The sequence below is a fragment of the Oryzias melastigma genome, linkage group LG20 (genome assembly GCF_002922805.2).
Source record: "Oryzias melastigma strain HK-1 linkage group LG20, ASM292280v2, whole genome shotgun sequence".
Lineage (NCBI taxonomy): Eukaryota > Metazoa > Chordata > Actinopteri > Beloniformes > Adrianichthyidae > Oryzias > Oryzias melastigma.
The window spans coordinates 14,396,119-14,420,189 of record NC_050531.1 but is presented as its reverse complement, the minus strand read 5'-3'; the positions used below and the strand labels follow the sequence as shown (position 1 = coordinate 14,420,189).

At 38.4% G+C, this 24,071-nt stretch overlaps 1 protein-coding gene across 1 annotated transcript; it reads right to left on the bottom strand.

The window, feature by feature from the left end:
• Positions 1 to 11,508: 11,508 nt before the first annotated feature.
• On the bottom strand, positions 11,509 to 19,418 carry eef1e1 (eukaryotic translation elongation factor 1 epsilon 1). The gene is made up of 4 exons (XM_024280504.2): positions 19,268 to 19,418; positions 18,493 to 18,690; positions 15,605 to 15,700; positions 11,509 to 12,913 (listed from the first exon to the last, which is right to left on the bottom strand). Exons 1-4 carry the CDS (start codon positions 19,349 to 19,351, stop codon positions 12,770 to 12,772), a joined length of 522 nt encoding a protein of 173 aa, XP_024136272.1. The 5' UTR covers positions 19,352 to 19,418; the 3' UTR covers positions 11,509 to 12,769.
• Between the last annotated feature and the right edge of the window lie 4,653 nt (positions 19,419 to 24,071).

The window sequence follows — 24,071 nt, the reverse complement described above, 5'->3', positions numbered from 1 at the left end:
TATGGAAGATGTATCTAAAGAAAATGAAGCTCAAAATGTTGTTTCTGAGTTTTTCTTGATTCAAATCATTGTGAATCAGGAATGAACATTTTTTTTAAATTAAGGAATTTTAAGTGTGTTAAAAAAATATGGCAGGGGTCACTTAATTAGCTCAGATTTCATTTTTGTTTGTTAGATTTACATTTCTGGCAGAGATGCACCAACAACAGTGAATTTAACATTTTTGCTGACTACTTTTTTGCATTGAGATCATATGTGACAGGGCGTGTTTTATTTTGAAAGGAACTTCTGTCAAAAGTTTAAAAAAGGCTATTTTCTTTTAATGTTTGTGTTTTATTCATGCAAAATGGTCAACAGTTCATTTATGCTTATCTAGTAATAACAATTTCATAAATATCATTTTTTTAAGGGGTGAATGAAGACTTTGTGACTCCTATTGGGTTGTAGTCAGTGAGAAATCAACCCAATGTTTCTTTCACAGTAGGTTACAGACCCCTGGTGTAAACAAATGGATGAGTGGAAATGAGGGAAGACTCACTGAACGCTAACAGTCCCACACTCAAGTGATTAACTCCTGCCGCTTTGCAGAAGCTATGTCCTTTTTTTGATTTTGGCTAAAAACGGAAAAGACCACTTTTACAATAAATCAAAAGATGATCAGAGTGGGATTCAAAGGAGGCTGGTTGATTTGTCAGCTGAATTATGGAAATTCAGAAGTATAAGTTGTTCATATTTATTCCCAAAATACAGCAAAGACCACAAACAATGAAGCACAGGCTCACCTGCAGACCAATCCTGCCTATTGGCCCCTCCCTGATTGGTAAAACTGATTTTACCAACCTATCATTACTTATACAGTAAAGGGCAATTTCACCAAATATGTCTTTAAAAGCATCAAGCTCAGTCGTTTTTTTAGTTTGGTAAAAACGTCACTCATGGATGTTATGTGTCACATGTCAGGTGACCTCATGACGCGTCATCCCTCCTGGGGTTTTAAGGAACCGATGCGGCTTTAAAAAAACATTCTTAATCTCTTAGATGATGTGTTTCATATTATTCCTGCAGGTATTTCCTAAGGTTTTAATATAATGTTCTTTCATCATTTATGTGGTTATGGATGTCATCACTGCTCTGTGGCAATCTACAAATGAGGGCAAATAAACTTTGGAGTCTGGTCGTGTGGACAGAAATGCTTCATGAATGACTGATATGAGCGTGCAGCATTTTCCCATTGAAACGTAATTTTTGAAATAAATGCAGTGAGTGAACGCAGTTGAAAACACAAAATCTTTAACATATTGGAACTTTTCAACCGTTAACATGATCAACATAATTCCAGCAGATTCTAAAGGAGAAAAGCGGCATTTCTCCTTCAGAATCTGCTGGAATTATGTTGACCATGTTAACAATTAAAAAAAAAGAACTACAGTAAATCAAAGAACATAAACACTGGAGCTCCAGTGTTAAAGGGTTAAAAATTGGTGAAATAATCAGAATTTCCTTTAATGTTTTTGTATGCACAATAAAAATTGGGATGTTCGCCAGTTTTTCACAAGAACATTTAAAATTCAGGGTTGAAAATAAAATAATTTTAATTGTAAACTGTAAAATATCCCAAAAAATATTATGTAAAAATATGTAATTTTTTTTATTTCTGCAGGGAACTTATTTTAAAATTAAAAATTCAGGAACATGGTTTCACATATTAAGCTACTTTTCGAAAATATTGTTGGCACTAAATTACAAAAATGAGTTAAACTTAATTCTAAAATTTAATTCATATCTTGCAAAATAAAAAAGAAATATGCAAGATATGCATTTAAATGATTTCTCACATCTGCACAGTAAAATCATTCTTTATCTGAAATGAAAAAAAAGTACTTTGATGAAGCAAAAAAAACAAAAAGAAAGGAAACTGATCTCAAAATCATAAAAAATCTGCAAAAATAAGAGTTCTGCTTTAGTGTTTGGTGCAGATTAGACGTGAAATGAGAAGTCTCCAAACCAACTTATGATTTCATCGATTCATTAGTCTGTTAATATTACAGTTATGATGTCATTTCCTCTGATACTGAGCTCAAACCACCGATGTCTTGACAATGAGAGCTCTAAAGGTAGCTTGTTTTACAGTTTATTTTGAACTTCGGTTCTCCATTTAGCTTCATTTGCCAGTTAATGGAAGAAACCTGCCTCCAGCCTTGCATTCACATCACAGTGTTAATTAGTTAAGTCTAAACATTGTTTAAGATGGATTCCAGCAATTTGCATTCGCTTAGAACTCGACATTTTTCCTGCTGACTTTTCATCAGGCTGTCATTTGGCCATCTGGCTGTCTGTCTTTTATTTGTGATTGAATGACGAGTCACTGGGGTCACACATCTGCCAGCAAAGTTATTAAAGAATTGAGTTGAGGTAAGAACATTATAAACAGGTAGGAAAAGAAGGTCGCTGTGAGCCTTAAAAACATGCTTTTGTGCATTAGTACAAACATTACAAGATAAAAAAAACAGCCAAAATACAACTTACACATGCACAGAATCAGTTCTGGAAAATATTTTTATTTTTTAAGGGATAAGTGTTTTAAAAAAAATGCTTATTTAGACTTTTTTATATACATTTTTGGGGCATATATGTTTAAGAAAGCAGAAAAGTGTCAAGTTTTCATCAAATAATATTTACAAAATAAGTTTAAAGTGGCTGATAGGAAAACTCAGATGACCCAGCATTCTAGCAGCATTTAAACGCATCACTAACTGACAAATGTTTTCTTCCCTTGAAACGTGAAGAGTATTACCTCAGATTTGTGCGTAAATGCAGTTTTGTGTGTACGTAACAACCGATTCATGAGTAATTTTTAAAGATTTGTGTGTATAGTTAGTTTCAAGCGGTTGTAATTTTAATTTGTGCATGTGTAAATTGTTATTTGTATTTTTTTTATTTTGGAATTTATGTACTTATGCCCAAAATGTATTGTAAGAGGTACAAATCAAGAATCAAACACGCACAATCATCTGTGTGTTAATGTGCCTGTGTATGGGTGAATGGAACTGTGACTGTTAAGTGCTAAGAACTATTTAAGTAAACACCATTAAAGGACCTATTTCATGCTATTCTTAAATATTTAAGAGTAAACTATATCCACATATATGAACATTTATTACTTTTGGAACACTAAAACAATTATCTATGAAATATTAGATATATTTTTCAGATATCTTTTCTTACCCGAGAGTGAAGCGACTTGATCTTTGAGGCTCCGCCTTTCACTCCTTCTGGGTGCCGCCCATTTCATGACGTCAACCTAGAACTGCCCTCAGCATGGGTGCTTTTATATGCATATTGTGCATATAAACGTTTGCTGATTACCGCTAGCTCCTCGGAAAAATTGTGTTTTAGCCTGGGGTGCTGGCAGCGCAGGGGCTGTTCCTCACTTTGTGATGTCACAATTTAAGGACCCACTGTTTGGGAGGGGATGGTGCTCAGAGAGCAGGGTTTTAGAAGGAATGCTTTGAGGTTGTTTTTCGTGAGGAATTAACATTATATTATACATGTAAAAGTTAAAAAAGTCAATTTTGCACAATATAGGCCCTTTAATGCTACGTCACATATCCTAAAATACAAGTTTTTTTTTAGCAAATTTGACAATCACACTTTTACACATTGTGTAGTTTTAAGATAAAGTTAAACATTTTAAGGCAACTGGAGGATTTTTCTCTAAAGGTCAGTGGCTGCCCACTTTCACAGTTGCATGGTGGCAGCCCAATGACAGGAGGGGATGACACCTTTAAAGAACTGGGTGACAGCAGGACGGACCGCCAGGCGGCAGCAGCTCTGACTGGACGATGTGTAAATGTCTCTGGAAGGCGGCCGTCCATATCAAGAGCCACCAGCCACTTGGTAGCCCGGGGATATGTTAAAAGTAGGCCATTCTGTATGACTGACATCCACCCGACTGCCACCATCTAAAATTAGGTGACAGGATAAAATCTTGAAGATTCTGCCTCCCCACCGGACAGTGGCAGTTATATTTGTGACTGTAGCCTAACCATTTTTACTATTAGGTACATTTAAATCCCTTTTAAGTCCCACAACAGGAATCAGTTTCAGAGAAGAAACACTTGCTAAAAAGTGATCCCATGCTTAAACCTGATTGTTAAAGGGGCTTTTCACCTGACATGATAAATCCTTAGCATCCAGATCAGACAATCTCATTAAGTTTATAGCAAATTAGAGAACAAATTTAAAGCAAATTAAGTACCGGTACATTTTTCTCCTGGAATTACTCCGAGCTGGTTTTGCACAAACTCCCCAACAAATCCTGGATTTCCTGTTAACAAACTTCAGATCGTGTATTACAAGATATTTACACAGCAGTTTATCTGGTGATGCTCACGTCTTACATTCACGGAGTGTCAGGTTCTGGTGTTTGGATGCAGTCGTGGTTTGAATCCATAGATTTAAGCTTGGATTGATCTGCACAATAAAAACAGACTTCATATTTAAATTACTTGGAATCTGTTACCTGCAGATAACTTTTATTTTTAAACATATCATAGTATAAGTATTTCTCTGTGTCAGCCGTAGTAGTACTGAAGACTTGGTATCGTTATCTTTTGTGTCTAAAGAGCAACAGTAGTTCATCAGCTGTGAGTGAGACTGTTGCCGTTAAATAAGCCTTCCCTCATTTCCCATCATCTATTTGTTTACATGCTCTCCCACTAGCTTACAGCCCTTCACACCTCCATCCTAACATTACAATAATAGTGAGCAATATTGGAGCTATCCAGCTGTAAAGCTCAGACAGCTTTAACAAAGATGTTCATGGATCTAGTTTTCTACAAGTGGATGCATCAGAATGAAACAAACTTTGAGCTTGTGAGCCACTACACCTCATCTAAAAACCTTTTCCAAATTTATTTTTTGTCGGATTCACATTAAATTTTAAGCTTAATTTACTTTATATATTTCCTTCATCATGAGAAAACAGCCACAAAACCGTGTTAAAAATTCAAATTTTTTCAGAGTGGATCTTTAACTGTAATTGCGTACAGGAATAATGAACTTAGCGGTGTGGATAAGGTTAACCAGTTTTTTTAATGTTAATGACATGAAATTGTGTTTATTAAGACTTTTTTTTGAGGATGCATGATAAAAGAGCGAGTGCTTAACATGAACTCCAGGTTTAAATAAATTTGTCGTGTCCGGTTAGCAGCAAACTGTTGTAATAAAAAAGGATGGTGACGTATGCAGATGAGTGGAATATGCAAATTAGGAGTCTGTTAATGCTTTCCTATGGAGGTCAAATTACAGGAAAAGGCCGAGGGGAACGGTCTCTTACCCCGCCACCCCCCTGCTATCCTCTGTGGTGTTTTTTAAATGCCATCCTCCCTGCGCAGCACTCGCTATTTTCCCCCCGTTTCTTTTCCGACGCACACTACCCTGTCACAGGGTTTCAGCTGCAATTACTTTTAGTATCACTTCTCAGTGATAAGTCAACTTCCCTGGAGCCTTCCCATCAGAACCTATTACAGCAGGGGGGCTGGCTGAAGTTAAGTGGCATGACCTGTGGGTTGGATGGAGCAGGAAGTGGGGGAGGAGTAAATACAGGGCGAGTTTGTGAAACATTTGAATAAAGAGATGGGGATTGTGACAGAGCCACACAACATGATGGCAAGTCGTAGGGGACAATCTTCTTACAGCTAAGATGTTTTCCAAGTATCCCAACTTTTGGTTTAAAAGTCCGATTTCTACAAGTCATTCAGCTCAGCTGGTCAATTTTGTCATTCAACCTTAATTTACCTTCCACCACCCCCGGGGGCCAAAAACCATAACCCCATGAATGGGTGCATGACCACACACACATTCTGACAGAAAAAGAGAAAAAAAAGAAAAAAGGCTGCAGCTGAGGTAAATCAGCAGAGGGGGGGTGAGGAGCGATCCAGGCGGCTAATTCAACAACACTCATCTGTATGTGTGCGTGTGCCATAAAGACAGAGGTTTTAAGGTGCAGTCTTGTGCAATCTCCTTGCCCCGGGTCACACATATGTAGTTTGGCGACTCCACGTCATTTTTCATGATTAAGGGGGCTTGAATGGATGCATCTTAGAAAACTTAACTCTGTACACCTGAGATCTTCAAGCAGCGCCACGTGAGGCACAGACTTAAAAAAAAAAACTTTTTTAAAAAATAGAAAAAAGCTAAAAATGATTCGCAATAGTAACCATATTTATGGGCGGAGCTACAACGGGGCAAGAGCAAAAACCTTTGACCACAAATTAGTATCATTTATGAAAAAGATTAAGAAGTTATCAGGACACACTAAAGAACTGATATTTTAATGTCAATAAGAAAAATAAAACTGTTTGAAATGTATTTGTGATCCCCTGCTGTTCAGTCTTATGCCCCCCGAAAATATCATTATAACATAACTATTAAATTCTATTGCAACTTAGCTCTGACTCTGTTTGTAAATCTTAATTTATACTAAAATTGAGGAATTTGTTCTGCGACTACATACATTTGAGCATCAGGTATTAATTCCTGGTATGATTTTGTATACTGTGTCCTGCACCACTTAAGAAGGTATGTACCACAGCTGGAATTCTCCCATAGTATTAGTACAATATGCATACTATGATAAGGTATGCATGCATTAAGGTGAGAGTTGTGGTGTGAACTTCATAACGTATAAAACAAACTAGCTTTGGCGTCAAATTCAAACTACAAGATACTTTGAGCTCTGCAAGATGGACCACAGACAATAAAGTAACAAAATACTTTATTCCACCAGCAGTTTTTTGCAAATGAAAATCTAACAGAGTATATCATTGTAAAGAGTGGACAAATTATGCTGGATTTAACTTTTTTTTGGGAAAAAAAGTCCACATGTGCAAAATTTTGACTTTAATATTTTTATGTCAATTATTTTATGTTCTTGTCAATTTGAAGTTCTGTATACTGGCTCAACTTCTCCCCAATTATTTGTGTATTCTCAAAAATGACCCTAAAATGGTATTAGCATCCTGAAAATATAATGTTTTCTTTTTTTGTCGTTGCACTGTTTATAGTTAGGGTCAGGGGGGATCCTTCCCTAAATACTTTTAAAAAATCTTAAGGAAATTACTTGGGTGCAATATTGTGGCAGTGTACACAAAACTGGGGCTAAACTTTGTGTTTTAATGTTTTTTGTCTTCCATCCATCATTGTGAGTGTATATAGGAAGAACCTGCTAGTTCCAAGTACCCAAAATCTCATAGACTTCTATCGTTATATTTGTAAGAATACAAATTCTTGCTCTACTATGCTTTTTTTAACATTCTTGCTAATCCAATTTGTATTCATTATATAGTTTTCTTTATTGCAAGTCTTTCGAGTTATAAATTGACCAATCAGATGCCTCAGTATGTGGTCTCAGATCAAACGTTTGACAGATTATCCCGAGCCCGCTTTCAAGTTCACTACTGATTGGCCTAATTCTGGTTGCCATAGAAACATTTAAATAGAGTGATCTGAACCAATCACAGCTTGTTGACGTCATTCAGTTCCAATATGGAGGTGTCCATATTGTAAAAACAACAACAAAAAAAAGGCGACTAAATTGACTTCATTTGGTTGGAACAGGAAATAAGTCGTTTTCTATGAGTGACATCACACTAACTCTGTCTAGTTCTCCTATACAGTCAATGATCATCACTACAATGTGCAACATATTTTATGTCCAATTGTATACATGGTGTTTTGAATTAGCTAATGTCATTACTAGTGCAAATGGTGATTCTTCATATATTTTTTAAATTAAAAAAGCTAAATGTTGTTTCCTGAATTTATATCACACCAGACTGCAGCTACACCTGCACTATATTAGCCTTTACTTCCATCACTACGCATCACCAGATGCTCTTTGTTCATCTCTGTATTTACTATTTTGTGTTGTGATTTCCTTTGTGCCAAATCTTGATTAAACACGTGCCGCATCTCTGTCACCAAAACTCTAAATTTGATCATGTAAGTCAACTTGTACTGTATATATTACCAATCATGGCGCTCATCATATGCTCCAAACACCAGCATTTCTTTGCCATAAGGTCAGCAGAGAGGCTTCCTGGTGTCTGTGGATTGGAAAGGCGTTGTTTACGCCCACATGTCCTGTGTGCGCTGCCTTTGGAAACACTTTGCTGACAACTTTTCAAACTCAGAGTGGTCGGAGTGATTCCTTGTTTACATATTTCCTCTGTGACCCTCTATCCAGTGCAGTCTCTCGATAAATTATGCTTTGTTTACGATACGTCTTGTAGGTTTGTCAGGCTGCAGAACAAGAAAAGATAGCAGACAACGGGTGAGAGCAGCATCAAAAATCAGAGATTATTTTAATAAAAAAAGAGATAAAAATGACTATTGGTTTTAGATGTAGTGCAGACACATGGAATCCACCGCACACACGTCCTCAGTCCTTGAGAGTTCCAGTGAAGACGCATCTTCACGTCCACAGAAATAAGTTTATGAAGGGCATATTGCGTGAAACACATGCCCCCCTTCCTGTCCCTTTGTGCCCTTCATAGGCGTGTTCCTGCTCACACACTCACATAATTGGACCAGACAATCAGATGCCATCTTTATAGGCGCATGGTACAACTGTCACAACGAGTAAGAGCATGATAAAGCTCGGTCGATAAGTCCTGTCAAAAGAACTTATGACATGCTAATGCTCCTTACCACCACGCAGTGTTGATTGCTCCACTGAATCACTCAGCGAGAGCTGGCGAGGCCTGTTCTCAGCAGATGTCGCGGCTGATACCTCTCCCTCAGCCTGATGCTGTTAATAAGAATTAATGAGAGGTTGTGGCGACCGTTGCTGTGTAGGTGGCGTGGGGGCTGTCCATCTAAAATGGTTAGTAAACTTGACAAAGGTGCTGAGAGACGATGAGGAGGTAAAGCCCGAACGACAGGGGTTCGATTCCTGCAGCATTTTGTGAAACTGACTCCACTGCTTTGATTATTTTTTTGTGGAAATTCACTTCATGTCCCAGATGAATTTCAGGATTAATGATCCGTGTAAAGCTGAGAGTCTGATTCCTTTCAAAAGCGGCTTTTTGCTCTTTGGAATAAACTCCTTCTGCCAGATCTCTTGAATGGTCCATTTCTTTAGGCTGGAACAAAAACAAAAAAACCTTGAAATCTTGTGGCTCCAAAAGCCAAACTCTGAGCCACCTTAAAAAGGAGGTCTTAGTCGACTTGAAACCTAGTTATAGGAGGTTAAAGCAAAAAGAGTACTGTGACATACAGTAAGCTTAGTATATTTTATATTAGTTATGCCAAATTAGTACAAATAAACTTGTAAGATTAAACCGTTTTGGATGTTGCAACTACTTGCTGATTTTTAGAGGTAAAAGAAGGCTCCCCGCTTTGTGAGTGGAACGCATTAGATCAGGTTAAAAAATGCCAAACACGTCAACAGTGATGAATGACTGGATCACTGTGATTCCTAAGACTATCTTTAAAAATTGGAATGAAGTGCATGAAATCCATTTTGGATAATAATGTTTCTATTGAGTGAAATGGTTCCAAAGCATAAGATGACTTTAGTGTTTCATTTTGGTCTGAGGAATGTGTTTCAAAGTGAGTTTTTGAGTAAGACACTGTTCTGATCAGGGTCCTATCATTTTAGTGTCATTTTTTATTTAATAAATTAGTTGACTTTGTTATATCACCGATTTATGATCCTGTGATTCAATCAGATTTTAATCGAACTGACTTATATTATTATAAAATTGTTTCAAAATGAATTAAATTGATTTTGTAAAATATTTGGATTGAAGTACAGTAGTTTTATTTTGCTATAACATCAAACGACCCAGTGACATAACAGCGGACAGCACACACCTGATGACAGCAAAAATGATCAAGACATCATCACAGTCCAATTTGTGGAAACCATAGACCGTATAGAGAGAACTGGACTGACTATCAACTCTAATCAAATATGAAGTATCCGCTGGTCGCAGAAGGTTAAACTCCCATAGACTTCAATTGAATAACAAATAGCTACATTATTCAGTCGTTCTTTTTGTCAGAATAAACTCCAATTCCTCTGGTGTCTCTTTTTAAAATGTTCTTGCTAGACCAATTTTTTTTCATTCTATATTTTCTTTATCACAAGTTATTCAAGTTACAAACTGGCCAATCAGATGCCTCAATAAGAGCATGTGGTGGCTACTGGCCCCACCTGAAATGTTCGAAACGTTTGATTGACAGATTCAGTAGAAGGGGTGGGGCTTTTCAATAAACTCACTCCTGATTGGTGAGTGGTTGCGATAGGAACGTTGACTCAGATCGACTCACTAATGTCGTCTCGACCAATTCTATATATATATGTCAATGGTTGAAGCACATAAATATGTGAGCATACAGTGTGATATAATGTTATAATGCTCGTTTATGTTATTTTGATGTGGAAAAACACTGAATTTTTTTAAACTAAAATGTGAATTTGACATTAATCCGTGTTTACTTGTAAACATATTTAATTGACATCTAAGGAACCTGGAAAACTTCACCTGCACTCTTCAGTACCAGGTATTTATCTGAGTCACTGGTTGAAATGTTGGAAAAAGATTGATTTTAGGTAAGTGAATTGGATTGTTCAAAATGATTCAATATTGACAACATATATGAATTGAATTATTAAAATTAAACATTTTGTGTCTACAACAAGCATTCATGTTTAAGTCTATTTAAAATTCTATCAATACAACCTAAAAAAAGACCAGGAAGTATAGTAAAAACGTAGCATGCCGATTCTGTTCTAGATGTTGCTGCTCTGGAGGAAATCACCTGGCACCAATCTTGCAGTCTTGAGGCCTTTAGTCAGTTTCTCTTAATGCTTGTGTGAATTTTCTGCAGGAATTCTTCTCCAGCTCTGGTTTCTTATAGTTTTTCTTGTCTCTGCAGCCGTTCTTGTGCCTTAACAGCAAGAGAAGAAAAAATACTGTTCTTTGGGTAGTAGAAGACAATGCTTCCACATTTTTTATACTAATTTCTTCAGTGTGAGATACACAGTATGTGTTTGTTTTGCATGTTTTCGTCTGTGGAGTTTTAGTTTTTGCCCTTTGTTAGAAAATGAAAGATTTTGGCAAAGGCAAATCAATCTAACCTTCTCCAGAAGACATTTTTGCAAACAAAATAACATTATCTTCAACTCAGAATGCAGTGAAACTCTCAGATATTGAGCTCCAGATACAAAATTCCAGTTGAATGTTAACATAACCATGAAGACAAGGCCTTCTTTAACGACAGACCACAGCCCAAACTACCCCATGTAGTCACAAGGCTCTCTCAAATGACTGCAAGCTGTTTATATCCTTCACATCTACTTTGTAGCACTTGCCACAAACACATAGCACGCTGTCTGAGAGGACCGGGTTGGACAATAGTTCTGTCTTCTGTCTGGCTTGTGCACAAACAAATTCTTGGAGAATACCAAAAGTACACAAAGAAGAATCAGAGGACGAGTCAGGGGTCATAAGCTCTGCATCTTTTTGATTTATTGGCAAAGGGTGAACATCATGTTTGTATCCTGAAGATTTGTAATGTAGGAAAGAAAACTGCTAAAATGCAGGTATCTCAACGGAAATATTAAGGCGTGGGAGCAGAATCAGTGACAGAAAGAGTGAAGACAAACGATAGTCCTTAAACTGTACCTAGTGTTGTCCGTGTTCCTCATTACCTTCATGAACACAGAGGTTCTGCCTCTGCTGCCACCGTTTGACCTGTTAATTATGCTAATGGCAAGCATCCAGCCCGCCTGCAGAGACCCGGATGATTGTTCGTGTCACTAAAAGATCTCTCGGCCTCTGGGTGCTGTTTTCCTTTGTGGCCTCCATCCCTCCCTCGCTCGCTCACTCGCTGCCTCTCCTCGTCCTTCTCTCCGCCGCAGCCCCGTGGGAGCATGAGGGTTGAAATGACACACAGTGGCTGACTGTCGCCCAGGGGCCTGAGTTCTGGCCTTGGCTGGCTGGATCTGTGTGGCAGCTGGTGAGCCCACTGCCCTCTTTCTGGCCTGCAGCATCAACAGTGGTGGTACTGGGACTGATTGGAGGCTCACTCTGATCTCTGACTCTGGGGCTGACGTTCAACTGCTCGATGCTGCCCACACAACTGGTGGCGAGGAAGTGGAACGGAGAGCGGGGATGTAATTGAGAATTAACAGAAATACAGGCGAGACAACGCTGTCCAGTCAAATGGATGGGATACAAATTAAACTTAAAAAATACCTAATGGGATAAAACTGTACAGACATGAATGATGGGTTAGGTACGCACAGCCCGTTTACTTTGTAATAGCCATCATAAAAAAAAAAAAAAAAAATTCAAGGCTCAGATTAAACAGAAGATCCTATTCATAAATAAGAACACCTTTTAACCGAGTTAGCAGCGCTACACCACACCGTAAACAGCTTTCCCTTTGAAAAGAGCGAACACAATTTACCACTAAACTATGGGACTTTCCATGTCATCACTCCCCGACCACAGGAGGAATAAAACGTTCTACACTTTTGTCAAAGTTTGTTAGGCAGTCCGGACATTCTGATAAAAGCTCACAGCTACTAGATTTAAAATGACTGACATTATTTTGGTAATATAAACAGACAACCATAAAGCAGCAAAGACGTACAGATGGTGGACACAACATAAACAACGCACTCTTGGGTTTAAGACGATTGGTCGGGCCCAAAGAAGAAACAAGTCGATGTGGGGGTTTGGAGGAAAGAGGTTCAATGATGTCTGCCGGTGTAGATTCTGTTCCTGAGTACTGCTACTGGAGGGAGGTGGTGCCGCAGGCGGGGGACATGCTGGATGTGGTCGAACCAGCGGGCGACGTTCAGATACTGCTCCTTCTCCTGGACGGTCAAGTCCACCTGAGGAAAGGACAACACCCATCAGTTGTTTAAAAACTTTAAAACAAGATAAAACGTATGTGCAGTTTGAACTCCCTTATAATTGACCACATGAGAGAGCTAATGTGAAGAAAAAACTGTCAATAAGTTAGTAAATATGTGGTTTATTTTATCTAATTAAGCGATGAACAAAAGTTTATTGCATGGAAGAGAAAGCAGCCTGAGAGCATTCTAGCATCAGTCAGGTTTAATGTCTGTGTAAAGTTGTTTCCATGAATTGAACATCAGCACAAACTGCGGTCAAAGGTCGGACTGGCTGACCCGGCGTCCCTGAGGTTAAAAACCACACTGATCGCAAATCAAAGTGACGCTCTTCTGCCTGGTGGCGGGGGGCAGACTTCCATCTCTGCCACAACCGCTGACACCTCTCAACATGTGATCGCTCCCTCCCCTCCGCCTCATTCCGCCTTCCCCGTTTCTGAAGACTCTTTTCTTTTATCCTGTAAGGCGTAGCAAACTTACTAGTTCCTGGTCTGAGGCTGAAGACATCACTTCATGCCACATCACTGTCTTTTTGAAGAGAACTGAGAATGCGTTTAGAATCCGTGTGTTCATTGCCAGCTTGATCTCAAAGCCCTTTGGCCAAATGACTGGTCAAATCGTGTGCTATCCTCTATGACAAATTCATAATTAAAGTTGTGGTTTGACTAAAGTGAGAGCTAATAGCGGAAGAGACAGCTGGATGCCCGAGTCTGACTCTGATCGACATTAAAACACACAACTGAAAGATAAATAGCTAAACAAGTATGACCCGTGAACACACTCATCACAAAACATGGTGAAACTCTCTTCTATACGTTTCATTTCTAATTATCAGAATTTAAGACAGAAAAAAAATAAATAAGGGTAGTCATCAGTGCTCAATGGAAAATAACATATAAACAGTGCAAAAAATACTAAGAATGGACTTGAAATCTGACTTTGTTTAAGCTTAAATACATCCTTTTTAATCATCTTATTTGGAGAGAGTTTTTGTTTACAAAGTTATTTAGAATAATTTCAACTGGATTATTCTTATCGTGTCGCTGTTGAGTTTTACTACTTCTCGACAATGTTTTCTTATTGTAGATGAAGAGGTCAGAAGGAGATGATGGGGTTGGATTAACCACATCCTGAGTGAACTAACAGCCGGCATCACCCGTCAGACTCTGACCTCCAATCCCCAAAAGAAGAGCAAACAAGGGAAACTGAGGAACGCATGGAGGAGAGACATCAAGCAGACCGGTCACACGAGGACGGAGCATGAGAGGACCCCCCAGGACAGAAGACGAAGGATGACGGGGAGTTGTTGATGGTCTAAGCCCAATCAGGGATACAACGCTGAACAACTAATACTAAAATAATAGGGTTTATTAATATTTTATACTGTCTTGAAGGTCCACCTAAGTAAACCTTAATGTCACAAAAAAAAGTTAAGTGATTAAAAGTCGGAAATGTAAGAGTTTTTTATCATAAACGTATGACTTTAAATCTCGTTAATTTACAGGATTAAAGTCAAAGTGAGCCTACAGTCCAGTGAGTGAGTAAAGCAGACCGACTAAACTGTAAAAAGCGTTGCGGATTTCTACAGATAAGCTGAATGTTTAAAACGTTACAAATGTTTGGAAGCTCCTTTGTTTGATTTACAGTTTATCAAAGTTTTATTCCTTGCAGGATCTCTGCAATTCTCGTCATTTCTGTCTCCACAAAAGACAATATCTACACCAACTCTTCGTGGTGCTTACAATTTTCTAAAATGTCCAATGTCTTGTGCTAATGTAACAGACTATGTTAATTCCTCTTTGTTGTTTTGTCTTGAAACAAGACGAAGGGGGCGTTGCAACACTGTTTATCTTCTCCTTTGCTGTTTTTTTCTGCACACGACAAATGAACTTCTGGGTGTGTGAATTGAAAGGGCAGAATAAAGTGGCAGTCCTGCAAACGTGTCTCTCTGAGCTCTTTGTTTTGTAAATGAAACTCTGAATTACCGACGCCAAACTCTGGAAAGTGGGTACATTAATAATAATCTGATTTTGAGATGCCAAAAGGTTCAAAATTTGTTTTTGACACCAAACTGGAAATAAAGCTTCACAAGATGCTCCACGTCTTTCATCTTCAAGCATGGTTACAATAAAAAGACCACTTTGGTTCTTTTGTTAATTCATTATTTTTTTTCTAGTAAATTAATTACTTTAAATCTTTTAAATTTACAAGATTTAAAGTCATAAATGTATCCCATGACTTTTAATTTCATAAAAATACGACTTTTTTCTTGTAATTTAAAAAAGGTTTTTGTTTATAAACTGACCCTAATACTCCGTTGTGCCAAAGCTCTGATCATACACAGTAATATTCACAGACATATCTGGTAAAGATGCCACGCACTCGGAGAAATGTAGGAATCAGTGTTTTGCCCAAGAACATCTTGGCACATATGAGTAGGAACTGAGCTTGCCACCTACTGATCACTTTGCCCCATGGCTGCCCAGTACAAGATTTTTCAAACCGTTTTTTTGTCTACGGCTGATTCATAGTGAATAGGAAATACAGAGAAACAAGTACATTTCTTCATATATGTGCAACATCATGAGATTAAATCTACAAGAACATGTTAAAAACACATTTTTTATTGGAGTGGGTGTAAACAAACACCACAGGAGGAGGAGTACTTACTATGAGTGGATGTATTCCATAGTACATAAGAGTATCAGCTAAGGTGAAGTGGTTCCCTGCCAGGTAGACATTGTCCTGCAGGTGGATGTTGAGTTCCTTAAAGAGAAAACATTGAATGACTTTTTCCACAACTTAATGGGAAAATGTATTTAGGATAAACTCAAGAAATACAAAGACAGTTTTCTTCTGGAGAGGATGAAATTAGATATTACAAAAATGTCTTCTCTTTAGAAAATAATCATTTTTAGCTTCCTAAAGGTTAATTGGTGCTTGAATGGACATGTCACACAACAGCAGGTTAATTAATCCTCATATCTGTGAATCTAAACAGCAGCAGCCCATGTTTTTAGCTTTTTTACATACGTGTGTGTGTGTGATGTGAACAGGAATAATGTATCCTGAGGGGTTATACCATCTCTCCCATGACTGCAGCTTTAACAGAGATGTCATACCAAACACAACATTTGTTTACTCTGCTAGGAAATTACTACAACTGTCGCCTGCAAACCCAATGAAGCCATCACAAACTCGGGCAGCGCTCTGCGCCTCTCAGTCAACGTCTGTCTGCACAAAGTCGTGCACAGAAGTGCTGGTCCCAGAGGAAGGGACCATCTTTAGCGCTTGTACGCTGCGCAAGGGGAAAACTCAGTGTTCACACACTTGAGCATCTTGGGGGCAAATGGAGTTATTGTGCGGCAAGAGTGGGTGATGCCAAACAAGGCATGAAGACTGCAGACTTCCTCCCCTCCAAGAATCCGATCCTTTCTTTTCTTAGCCTAAAGCCATAAAGCTGAAGCCCAGTCGTGCATCAGAGGACAGAAAGCTCTTCACCCCCATCCAACTCACATTTACAACATATGGAGCTCAAATCTGGGTTCTAGCATACCTGCATTTACCTTAAGAGAATCTGTTGGCTACTGCATTCACTGGAAATGATGGAAACTTAAAAGAAAGACTTCAGAGCTTGATTTATAATCTGTGGTTTAGCTGAAATTCAGGAATAGATTTATGTTATATTTAACTTTATTTTATCCGATCGTACCTCTGTTTTTACCCATTTCAATTGTTCTTTTTTTAACTAGATGGATGATTTCTATCCATCTATTAAGACTTATTTATTTATATTTTATGCATTTCATTCCTTTTAACTTTTGTTTTAACTTCTGTTTTTTCATCAAAGGGATGCTCCCCACCAGTGATTGAACCTCTTCAGTGAACAGGGTTGTTGCAGTGGGTCCAGCGGTAGCATCCTCTGTGAATATGAGTGTGTGGGTTTGGGGGGGGCACTAGTGTGGACAGGTCCTTAAAATATTGTTTCCCCACTAAAGTATCAACTTAGTATCTTATTTATGACCTTAATTATGCTGTGTGCATTGGGATCAGAGAGATAACTTGTGGACATTGTAAGTTTTTGCATGTGAAGGTGTTTGTTTTTGCTTTCAGCTTTTACATCGTAAAATGTTGCCATTGTGCAAAAAATTTTATTAGCAAAGTCTTCGAAACATTACTGAGTCACTGTTGTGATGAGTTGAAAATCAAACTGAGCCCACTGGGGTTGTGACTTCAGACTCTGAGCATCAAACGGCAAAATCTACTTGAAGGTAGTCTGAGTGTTTTCTTTTAAAAAGCAGCTAAAAACATATATTTTTAAAATTGCTCTTAGTTTAATTGTTTTTATATTCTGAATTTACTATCAAGCACTTTGTGATTTTTATCTTAACAGGGGCTATATAAATAAAGGTTATTATTATTAAGGTTGATATTACCAAAAGTGGGGGCTCTACACATTTGTTTCAACCCCTAAGATAGGTACGGTGATCTGCTGAGTTGGTGTGAGAATTGTTTCTCTTTATGAGATTCTCAAGCCAATCGGTAACTCACAAAACATCTGTCACATCGTTTTACAAACTTTTTTACAGATTGTTTTTAGTGCACTTTGTGCTCAGGCTCCAAATCAAACTTGATATACATTTTTTTTAGATTTAAATGTTTTGCCATGTCGCTAAGTTGTAATCGAAACCAGTAATATGAATTTATAAGTTCAAATAGCATTATTCTAACAACAGAGAAGTGAGTTTTTACTTTAGAAACAAGTTTTAACTTAATAATGGACAAATTCCTTGTTTGGATCCTGCCTTTGGAAGGTTTTAAAAATGCCTATTGTTGACACATTTTATCTCTGGATAATTTAATAGGAAATGACAGGTGACTTGAGGAGCGTTAAGGATGCAGTTAAAGCAGCAGGGCAGGACAGGGGGCCACCGGGTACCAGAGCTGAGCTGCTCAGGGCGACTTCTTTCTGTAAGCGGCACCATTAAAATGTTTAAAAGGCCTGTCCAGATAACATGCTGCAACACAGCGTGACTCCTCAGCCATGCCACAACAACGTGTCATGCTGAGAAGTACGCACAAACACACACAAACACACAGGCACTTCATGCTGACAGGATGGTGCCAAGAGGCGCCAAGTGTCCAGTCGGCCAGTGGCTGACGATCCCTTTCACGCTGACTGGCGTCAAGCACATTAAAATGCTTTTCTGTGTAGCGTGGGGCCATGTCACTGAAGGGCCATATATCAATCTGTATTCCTGTCTTTTGTGCCTCAAGAGGAAGAAAACAGACACACAAATTGATCAAAGTGGCCAACAGATAATGGGAATAAAAGATAAACTGACATGTACTTTTAATGGAGCTGGCTCTTCTAAAACCCTACTAAGTTTAGTTTAGAATTGATAGGATTTCTTACTCTGTGACTACTGGGACGACGTTTAAGGATGTATCTTAATTTTATTGTGATCACCTTTGCAAACATTAACACATTCAGATCTACAAATCACTATATTTGAGAGAAAAAGCACCAGCTATTAATTGAATATCAGGTCTTCTACCTTCAATATGGACTTGCTGTCTTCTTTTGTGCAGCCATCAAGTCTGGTGACCCTGTACTCCAGCCACTGCTGCACCACCGCTCTGCTCTCAGCAGATTCACCCAGCAGATCAGAGCGCTTGGCCTCTTTCACCAGGTGACAGGCGATGGTTATCAGCCCCACCAGAGGAGGGCCCTGGTTATTCTGCAGGACTGGTACCTACATGGAGAGATGGATCACAAAAGAGGAAGGTCAGAAATAAGACTAAAAAGGACTTAATGCATTAAAATAACCACCTATGCCTTCATTTATACTTGATGTGTTCTCATTTAGACTACAGGTTATTTTTAACTGTTAAAATTGTATATATTTACCGTACAAATCAAGGTAACGTATTCAAGTTTGAATTTACCCTTAATTAAAAATTCTCAAGCACACACCCACAATTTAAATCCTCATAGCTCCGCCCCTGCTATGTGTCTGCTCATAGACTGCTCTGTGCCTGCCACAAAGCAAGCAGCTCCCTGTTAATCAACCACTTAAATAAATGGGTGAAAAAGTGTCAAAAGTCAACATCACGAGAACAGTGAATACGTCAATTACTCAGTTTCGACCCAAAAGGCTAACACGAGGTTTAAGTCACTACAGAGCAGCCTGTTATGCTAGAATCCACATGCTCGTTAGCATCTCAATGCTAGCACCCGGTTACCGCTAGCAGCTGCTTCAAAACTTCACTTCGGATAAACCGCAACTTTTAACCTGCGACAAGTGGTAAAGCAAATGTTTGCTACGTTACCTTTTTGTCTCCCTGTGTACTGTATTTATTGGGCTTTTTAAGGCCCAAATATTTCTCTAGCGACGATAGCTCCCGTAACGCCATGTTCTCCCAGCTCAGGGGTTAGCAAAGAAAAGTCATTGTTCTGATTGGCTGACCTTTCCAAGTCCCGCCCAATAAGAGTTGATTGACGTTAGATGCATCCAATAAACACATACCTTTGGTGTCCATCTCAATATTACATCAGGGAATATAAAATTAAACTCGTAAAATAATAGGTTTGTATTGTTTTTTCAAAGACAAAAAGACAAAAATAACGTATAATAAAATATTCAAATTTAATGCAATTTACTAAAATAATATAACAAATTATATTAAAATATACTGTATCAATATGGCAATATTTATTAAATTATAATAAAAATATTTACGTTTTTGCATATTTTTTTAATTTAGTTATAGTTTAACCTTTTAATAAAAAAACACGTTCTATTCTGCTGTAGGCTTATTTTGATGACTGTAAACATGTTTAATAATGATCATTGTCATTCATTCATATATTCATTGTAGGTCAAATAGTTTTTTGTTTGTTTGTTTGTTTGTTTGTTTGAAAAAATAGAAAAGAAGAAGAAGAAAAAAGGCTGCAGATAGTGATATTGATGTAAGCTGTTTGTCAATATGAGTGTCACAGTTTTTTTAACAAAATATACAGATTTTCCCAAAGAAAACTGTTATGAAGTACTATACATTTCCCCTACAAAGAATACTGGACCGTAAAAAACACAAGGTCCGTGAAAATTTCTGTCCTGCTGGTATACAGCAGTTTGCATGTTAACAGATAAATTATCTATGATTATTTGTACCCAGAAAGAGTCAGACCAGTTGAAGAATGTCAGAAGTTTAGTTTGAAGTTCCTGCAGTGAGTTTTTTTCCCCTGCCAGTTTGTCAGTCTCTACAGCCTGCCCAGGTTGTGACATTGAATGGGTCATGTCTGGTTAGATATGTGCTGTGCATCCATGATTCCCCCATAATGAAATGTCACCTGTCAGAAACAAAAAAAAAAGACATTTACTAACAAAGTAATGTCCAGGTGAATGTGTGAGTGTGCACTTCTGCATTTCTTTGTGACATCATAGAAAGAGACAGCTAGGTTGAGGTGTTACACCACAATCTGTCCTTTCACGCTCAGCAGATCCTATTTGTAACAGCTCACTTGAATGACAACATTTCAGGTCATACAAGACATTCATTATTTTGAAAGATTTTCCAGGGATGGTAATAAATGAAACAAATAAAAAGTCAAATGGGAGTTTTAGCTTAACTACATTTTTTGTACACCTAGACTGAATAATCTGTTTTTTTAATTGAAGTACAACGCTGAATCAGTATAATGAACCAGACAGAAACCTAAATATTACAAGGTTCTGCAGATCCAAAGTACATTGTATAGCTAAGTAGATTTTAAACAGTTGAAAAAAGAAAAGCAAAATCATACTGTAGTTGTATTTAAATTAATTTGATTTAATTTAACAGCTACGTGAAAACAAAAACCTTAGACCCATTAATTTTTATAATAATAAATAAATTCAGGCTTTCAGGGGTTAAGTGATCTATAATTAGTACTAAAGTCTGAATTTATTTTCATCAGAAACAACTGAAGTCCTCAAGAGAAGTTCTTTTTCAAACTTTGTTTTTTAATTTTGTACACTGGCCGAATAAAAAAAAAGAAATTCAAGGCAAAAATGTAAAATTATATATATATATATAAATATATATTCTAAATGTTGCAAATTAGCATGAAGGGGTTAAAGCTGAACAATTTCACATTTTAAGTTGTTTTACTCACAAATATTTCAGTTTTGTAGTTTGTCTAATCCCCTTTGCATTTTTCTTGTTTTAAGTTTTGATAAATTGTACATGTTTGTATTTGTAGGCATCTGATACACATATTCTGCAACTTTCTAAGCAGTTTGGAGCCACAAGAAAACCACAAAGAAGACAGAAGTCTGTGTTTGTTCCTCTTAGCTGACATCATAACTTAACACACACATTCTGAACCTAACTTTAAAACTGTAACACTACTGTTTTAGGTTTGCCCCACTCTCTTCACTGCAAAAACTGAATTGTATCTTGTCTTTTAATAGCAAAATCACCTTAGTTTTTTATAACTAGATTTTTTTCTAAAGTTATGAATCATTTGTCAGACCATTTTTATGACCAGATTTATTTTTGCTTATTTAAAGAAAATCTGACTTATTTCTATGGTGCCTATTTTTGCAGAGCAGCTTGATAGGGTTTTAAAAGCACAAACTGCAGACAAAAATTCATGACAAGTCTCAGACCATTGTCTGAAAAATGTTGGAAATCCAGGGGTTTGTGACGGCCCCACGCACCCACAATGCTTCTCTTTACCTAATTCATTTAATGCAAAAGAACAGAAGATATTTTTAAACCCAATTTGTTGAGAAAAAGCTGTCCCAGAAAATACATTAATTATAGGAATGAGTACACAGACTATCATAAATGATTAGATGTTATCAAACAAAATAGGACTAATTTTCAACCTTTTTTTCCTCTTCCATTTCTGCTGTTTGTTTACAGAATCCAGCACGTCATACACTTCTACCAAACTAGGGCTCCTATAAATGCACGCCCGCAGCATTAAAGTGGGTCTTCTTCAACGTAATGCCTCCAAGCTGCCACATCCTGTCTGTACTCAGGCGGGGTGAGGACAACGATCCCTAGTGCTTGGGACTAACTGTAGCCTGTGGGAGTTTTTCCATGCCGATCATGATTTGATATACAATCTGGGGTTAAATTAGTAAGAAAATCTACTGTAGGAGGGGAGGGGGGTCATGGAGATTGCCGTTGGGGCTTCCCGTGGAAGGCATAGCCATAAACACAGCCTCAGTCCTGTTAGATATAACCCCCCCTGTCCCGTTGGTAGCTTACAATATGCTTTTACACTGATTCGTCTAGCTGGATGCGGGGCCTGCAGCCCGCCTGTCTCCTTTCTTACCTTTTATAACCTGTGAAAGCTGTTTGACTGAAAAGTGTGCCCCAACCGCACAGATGCTCGTGGAAGGAAGGGAGACATGTACACTGTCAGCACAGATCGGGGAAATTGCATAGTGGTGCTCGGTTGAATCCCCGCCGCAGAGTGAACCTGGGGGACAGGCGCCAGGCGGCTGCGTGACGGTTTGAGGGAAGGGTGAGGCTGTGAGATGAAGACAGACAGATGTGTGGGGGTCAGCTAGCTGCCTGCACCTTCAGCTCCAGTCAGACTTTTGTCTTTTTTTTGTTCAAAGATATAATGGAAATTTAATAGTTTGTTTTTGTTTTGTCAAATGATTCTTTGATTTATTTTATATTAAAGGAGTAAACTGAATAAAAAATGTTGTCTGACACCTCTAAGCAAAAAAATATGCATTTTAATCTGTCATTTTTGTCTGTAAATTATTAAAAAATTGCCTTAAAAAAGTTTTTCTGAAAGTGGAAAACTAATTTAACAAGAACATGACTAATTCCTGGGAAAAAAAGATAAAAGTAAGTGACGTAAATGTTTGACACGAAAACAGGATAACCTTTCAGTTCATAACTTGTCTTAAGTCTACTTTTAATCTCTCGCTTTGAAACTTTGCCTTTTGAAAATCCTCTCCAAGACATGTTTCCTCCGCATTTTCAAGCCAAACCCCTCTGTACTGTAAGTCACGTTCCGGCCGAGTGGCACATGACTAATGGCGGTGCGCCTTTTGGCTGTGGCATCCAAGGAGAGTTGGAGGCTGCCAGAAATGTCTCACCTCCAGGCATCGCCCTGTGGGCCTTCGTGACGACAACAGTGATGGGATTATAGGAACCACCCTGCTGCTCCTTACAGAAGCAGGGAGCCGAGGGCTAAAAACAACAAGCTGGTTCCACACTCCATCACACTGCAAAACACGCACAAATGAGTGTATGTTTGAGTATGTTTACCAGGGGGAGGTAAGGGTGGGATGAGCCGCTGACAAGGGGTGGAGTGTTGACATTTTTGTGGCATTTCATGTCTTCTTTACCGTTTGTGACACAAAATTAGCATTGGAAGCCACGACTATGCATGTGTGTGTGTGGGAGGGCATCTGAGACTCCGATCGAGAGAGGCCCCCCAAGACAAATGAAGAAATAATAAGGGCAGTTTCTCCATTTCCTCCTCCTCTACTTAGATGCCAGCACACAGGACTCTGGGACACGCTGGGGGAAAGCGTACCAGTTCACAGACCCTGTCCCTGCCTCCCATGCAGCGGCAGTCACTTAGGAGTATTAATTACCGCTCTGAATTCCTTCTTCCAAAGCCATCCGTGTCCCCCTCAGACAAACAAGCATGGTGGAGGGATGTTGATTATTATAGCTTCTGAAAAGTCAGATTGTCTTTTATTGAAGTTGGCCATTGGCCATGCAGGTTCATCTTCATTGCTCTGCGTCTCATTTTCTCTTCATCTGTGATTCAGACAAAAAATCTTGGAGGAAGCTGATGCGCCGGTGCTCTCTGCGTGGCCGGAAGGGTTGATGAGGGAGACTCCCGTGTTTTTAGAGGGCTGAAGTTGTGCATGCGGATGTTGAACTCTGGCTGCAAAGTGCTCGGTTGGTGTTCTCCTTACCACCAGCAGGGAGCACTGTGGGTCTTTCACAAATCCTGCAGCCCATATCTCGGTTGCATCTCAACTGGATTTCTGCCTGGTAGAAATGCACCTTTTTTTTGTTTGTTTGAGACTGAAAAGTGACTGTTAAATTGAGATGTGTCATGGGTAACTTACAGAGAAAGCACTAATTGAAAGTAGAAAAACACTGA

Bases quoted from the DNA above. Each gene is read 5' to 3' on its own strand.
- eef1e1 (XM_024280504.2), bottom strand. From the start codon at position 19,351: ATGGCGTTACGGGAGCTATCGTCGCTAGAGAAATATTTGGGCCTTAAA. The intron at 18,691-19,267 runs GTAACGTAGCAA...CTCTCCATGTAG, and splicing joins GTACACAGGGAGACAAAAAG to GTACCAGTCCTGCAGAATAA. The intron at 15,701-18,492 runs GTAGAAGACCTG...TTTCTCTTTAAG, and splicing joins ACAGCAAGTCCATATTGAAG to GAACTCAACATCCACCTGCA.